The sequence below is a fragment of the Vigna radiata genome, unplaced genomic scaffold, assembly GCF_000741045.1.
Source record: "Vigna radiata var. radiata cultivar VC1973A unplaced genomic scaffold, Vradiata_ver6 scaffold_215, whole genome shotgun sequence".
NCBI lineage: Eukaryota > Viridiplantae > Streptophyta > Magnoliopsida > Fabales > Fabaceae > Vigna > Vigna radiata.
The window spans coordinates 206,810-211,803 of NW_014541783.1; the positions used below are offsets into that span (position 1 = coordinate 206,810).

Consider the following 4,994-nt stretch of genomic DNA (forward strand, 5'->3'; position numbering starts at 1 on the left):
AGTTTAAACTTACTATATTTATAATTATAAGCATCAAAATAAGTGAATTTTTTCCTTTTAAGTATAATTTATTTACTTGTAGCACGTTCAAAATCCCGATAAAATCAATTATCTTTATAAATATATATTTTTCAAAATCAATAAGAAACAAATAGTTAAAAAGTATTAAAAAATATTTATTAAAATATAAATATTTGATAAAATCATCTCATAAAATAAGTGGTAAATATAAAATTACGGATATATATGTATTAACAAGATATATTAAGTATTTTTAAATTTTATTGATATTTGTGAAAGAGATCAAAACCTATGAATAAGTAAAAAGGAAAAAAAAAACATGCATACATCAAAAACAGAATAACTATTGCATATATATGCATGAAATACAGTGAAATATTGAATCTCAGAACTTGTGTTGAAGCCAAAATTGAGCAAAAATGTTACCACTTAGCAATGTAAATTTATGGCATCTCTCTCTCAAATGGACTATTGATGGTTTTTAGTGAATGATATTTTGGGATTTTTTCCCTCACCAGCACCTTTATCAATAAATTTTTCTCAAAACACTTATTTTTTTTTTTAATAAGAATAACGGATTATTGTGTAAAGTTCAAATTTTGGTTATTTAAAAATTATATTTTGACCTCATTTTGAGATATACTTTGTAAGAAAAATAAATTAAATTTTCCAATAATCAAATTTGTTTGACTATTACACAGGAAATTGTACCAGTGTGGTAAATAAAGATAAAATTGTGTTCTTCTCATAAGTTTTTATTGACACATATATATATTAGAAAAAAAAAAAACACTGATATTTGAAATACCTTTTATTTCTTTAGAGATATTTAGTCTAATGGATTCATTTATACCAATTAAACGTATAATTATTTTAAAAAAAATTATAAGGTGACATAAACATTCTACATAAAAGATCGCTCCAAGAATAAGGTTATCCTTCTTTAATTTAAGTTTACATTTTAATACTTAAAACATTTTATTTATTAATGTCTCATCTTTATAACATGAAAATTCCAAACAATCCACGAAGCAACATAGACAATTTTACATCATATATTCTAATGAGTTAATGTTTTTCTAACATAAAATAATCTTCATAAACAATCAATGGCATATTTAATAACCTTACAAATTTTCCTTTCAGTATAAATGCTTTAAATGACATGCAATTGTTTACCAAGCAGGCAGAATATTCAAACAGTAGTTTCCCCTTGAAGTTAACATATTCATTTCATTTTTTTTTATAATTTTTTTGACAACATTTGAACATCATCTACGTGTCATTCTGTGATCGATCTATGGTCGTGTTTATAATTATTATTATTGACTGTAAAATAATTTTAGACCAATCACAGAATGACACATAGATGATAGATGATGTTTAAATGTTGTAAAAAAAATGTTATGTATGATTTATTGTCCTTTCTTTTTCATCTGAAATTTGACATATTTTCCAAACAGAAGAATTTTATAAACCAATGAAAAGTAGGTCAAAAAAATGCTTGTAGTGTAGTAATACATGTTAGAAGGGCGTGATTAAAAAGGCAAGTCAAATAACCCACAGATTCTTTCTGTAAGTTTGTATCACAAGGTGGAATCAAACTGCACAGCTGCATTTGGCAACCAATCAGGGCCTTGGATAAAGGACTCCACAGTGAACCTATCTGCATCGGTGTCCGCGAGAGTGGGCTTATAACCGGCCCAGTTGACCCTCTTGGACACATCAGCTCCTGGCCCAGTATTCTGATATTCTGCATAGAAGATGGTACTTGCAGGTTCCACATTAGCGACCCAACTCATCCACCCCACCGGATTCAGGAATGACCCAATATCAGATTTCATGATGACAGTGGTGGAGAAATCTTTCCATGGCCTGCCAAGGTATGTGGGAGCAGTGAGATTGTTGCCCAGGGGAGTGATTGTTGATTTCTGAACTATAATTCCAGTGTTCTGGTTAGGGTCTTTCTTTCCCTGAGCTGTGATGGTGTTGAACTGGTTTGGTAGGGGCTGTCTAGGCATTATTTTGCAGTTTTGGAACACAACTGCTGCATTGCCAAATATGAAGTCTATGGTGCCTGTAATGTCACAGTCACGGTAGAATTGGCGGTTGGAATGAGCATAGAGGGTATCTTGGAAGCCATCAAATGAGCATCTGAAGAACACAGAGCGATCTGACCCAGATCTCAATGCCACAGCCTGGTGCTTTGAAGCACCTGCGTTGTTCACAAACCCTATGTCTTTGGCTATGAATCCCTTGCCTTTAACAGCTGCAAAAAGTAATAAATTCCTGTTAGTAATAGGCAGTGATGGTATCCTATCTTACACTATCGTATTGGTGTGTTTAATGCAAAAGTTAATTAGTTAAATTTTGTACCAACATCATAGTTTGAAGCATAAAAACAGGTCAACACCTAAATCCGTATCTCTGAAGACAGCATTTATGGATGTTGGATGGGTGGATATTAGGTATGAGAAGGTAATGCAGAGATCACATGGGAGGTCATGAATGATGCTGAAAACAGCATAATGCTTGATGTGTCCTGTTACTGAAAGAGCTGACAAATAGCCAATTGTGCGAGAGTGAACACATGATCACACTTGATAGCATGTGGCTCGCCAGAAGCACTAACGCACTTGCCACATGCTTCTCCATCAAACTTGTTTTTTTTTTCCATAACAATGATGAATCCTCCGAAATTCGGCACTTGTTATATTCAGTATACTTTCCTTCATATGTTTTAATATGATCATAGGGTATATTTTTTTATAGGACAATGGTATGATATTTTGAGAACTTTTTGATAATTTTTTTGACAACAGAATTAATGTTATTAATTTATTGATCTATTTGAATTTAGGAAAATGATATTTTAACATCATTTTTTGATACCATTTTGACACTGCACACGTGTCAAAATGTGATTGAACAATTTCAAATTAAAAAAGTTGAGGGAAGAGTATATTTGAAAAAAAAAAAAATCAAAGTTTATTTTTTTAATTTGAAATCGTCCAACCACAATTTAACACTTTGACATGTACACAGTGTCATGGTGTATTAAAATATCATTTTCCTTGAATTTACTCGACTAATGACAACTCTTTTTTACAACACTTTTTTGAACGTAGTTGTTAAAAAATATTCTTAAAAAAGAAGTTTTTCCTTTTTTATATAACAATGATCTCCTAGGTATATTTTATCAATAAATCACTCAAATTAATTGTAGCTATACCAATCAATTTGTTTTCATTTTCAATAAATCTGATTATGCACCCAGAACAAAATTCATTCCGAATTATTAAACGGAGAATAATTAGACCAAACTCCAACAGAAAATAGAATCATTCCAGACCTTCTCAAATAATGCACCAATTTTCAAACATAGCATTCAAAACACAGTAAATGATGATAAAAAAAATGCAGAAAAATAAATAAAGAAAGAAAGAAATTATATTTACCGAAAGTTGCAGTTTCGAAAGTCGGCGTTCCGTCCATGAAGTTCCGGCTACCGATAATGAGGGTTTTGTCCTTGCCATCACCGTAGATCATCACATTCCACGTGTTCTTGTCCAAATCGATGTTCTCCACGTAGCTCCCTTCTTTCACGTACACCGAGAATCTCGTCTCGCTCTTCTTCTTCACCAACTTCAGCGCCTCGCCGATCGTCTTGAACTGTCCACTACCGTCCTTCGCCACCACAGCATCCGGCGTCGATTGGTTGTTCTTCTCCTGCAAAAGCCTTCGCTCCGCCGCTCCCAGCCACTGCGGAAACTCTAGCAGCCGCCGGTGGTGATTCGGCATCTCGAACTGCGACAGCAACCGAAGGATCTTCGTCACGATAGCCAAGCTGTTGCTCGCGAACTCCGTGGAGTTCCTCATGGCGGTCTCGATCTCCTGGAGAGAGCCGCGAGCGGCGGTGGAGTTCAGCTCGCCAAGCGCGTCGAGGCACGTGTCCTGGTCCGTGAGCGCCGCGCTGAGCCACGTCTCCACGTCGTTGACGCTCGCCGAAGAAACAATCCTTCCGGTGACGGTTCCGAGCGAGGAGATCGAGTCCTTGAGGCGGTCCAGCGCGTCACCGATGACGGAACTGCAGACGTCGATCGCCTTCTGCAGACGCGCGTCGTGCTCCGCATTGGCACGAAGCTTGGAAGGGACGCTGGAGAGCTTGGAGAGCTCGTCAATGGCGACGCGTAGCGAGAGCTTGAAGAGGAGCTCCGGGTCGGTTGTGTTGGATTCCGGCAACGAGGATATGGAGGAGAAGCAGGAGTCAGGGTAGCGAGTGGCCTTGCACACCGCTTTGAGTGACGCGGCCGGAGACAACTGAGTTTGCTGGGCCGAGTCAGATGAGGGCGACGATTTGTTGTTGCGGTTGTGTATGACGACCCCTGCAACCGCAGCGATGATGACCGCAATTAGAATGATGGAAGACACCGTGATGATTATGATGCGCTTACGTGTCTTCTTCTGATAGGCTTGTTGTTCCAGCTCGTCAACTTTGCCGTAGCCCTTGAATGACTTAATTGTATCCATTCTTAGGATCTGTTTGGTCTGCTCACACTATCTACTCTCTACTCAAAAATGGCTCTTTCTAGCTTCTATACTTTCCCTTTTATATGGAACTTTGGTGGCATTTCATAAAAGAAAAAATAAACAAATAAAATACACGTTACCTAGTCCTATGATTCAACGTGTGACATTTTAGATTTACGTGGAATGTTACTTTTTTCACTTTAATAAATTAGTAACACATGATAAGATTATTTTATTTTTCTTTAACTTTACTGTGGGAGATTTTTTATTTTATTTTAATTTAATGTTGATTTATTTTTGTGCTTTGAGATAAGAATTGAAGCGTGGCTTTTCCACAATGCTTCTTTGCTAAGATTCAATGCAATCAGCATCTAAGAACAAATTCATTTTTTGGAAAGGTTAGCACTCAGCATCATCATGGTGTTTGGTGGGTTCATTGCATT

The 4,994-nt window shown here is 36.2% G+C and overlaps 1 protein-coding gene across 1 annotated transcript; it reads right to left on the reverse strand.

Annotated features, from left to right (window-relative positions):
• Positions 1-1,449: 1,449 nt before the first annotated feature.
• On the reverse strand, positions 1,450-4,572 carry LOC106778203 (pectinesterase 3). The gene is made up of 2 exons (XM_014666141.2): positions 3,480-4,572; positions 1,450-2,290 (listed from the first exon to the last, which is right to left on the reverse strand). The coding sequence occupies exons 1-2, from the start codon at positions 4,549-4,551 to the stop codon at positions 1,608-1,610; spliced, it is 1,755 nt and encodes a 584-aa protein (XP_014521627.1). The 5' UTR covers positions 4,552-4,572; the 3' UTR covers positions 1,450-1,607.
• Positions 4,573-4,994: the final 422 nt, after the last annotated feature.

Coding starts and splice junctions, on each gene's coding strand:
- LOC106778203 (XM_014666141.2), bottom strand. CDS start 4,551: ATGGATACAATTAAGTCATTCAAGGGCTACGGCAAAGTTGACGAGCTG. Junction 2,291..3,479: donor TTTCGAAACTGCAACTTTCG/GTAAATATAATT, acceptor TACTTTTTGCAG/CTGTTAAAGGCAAGGGATTC.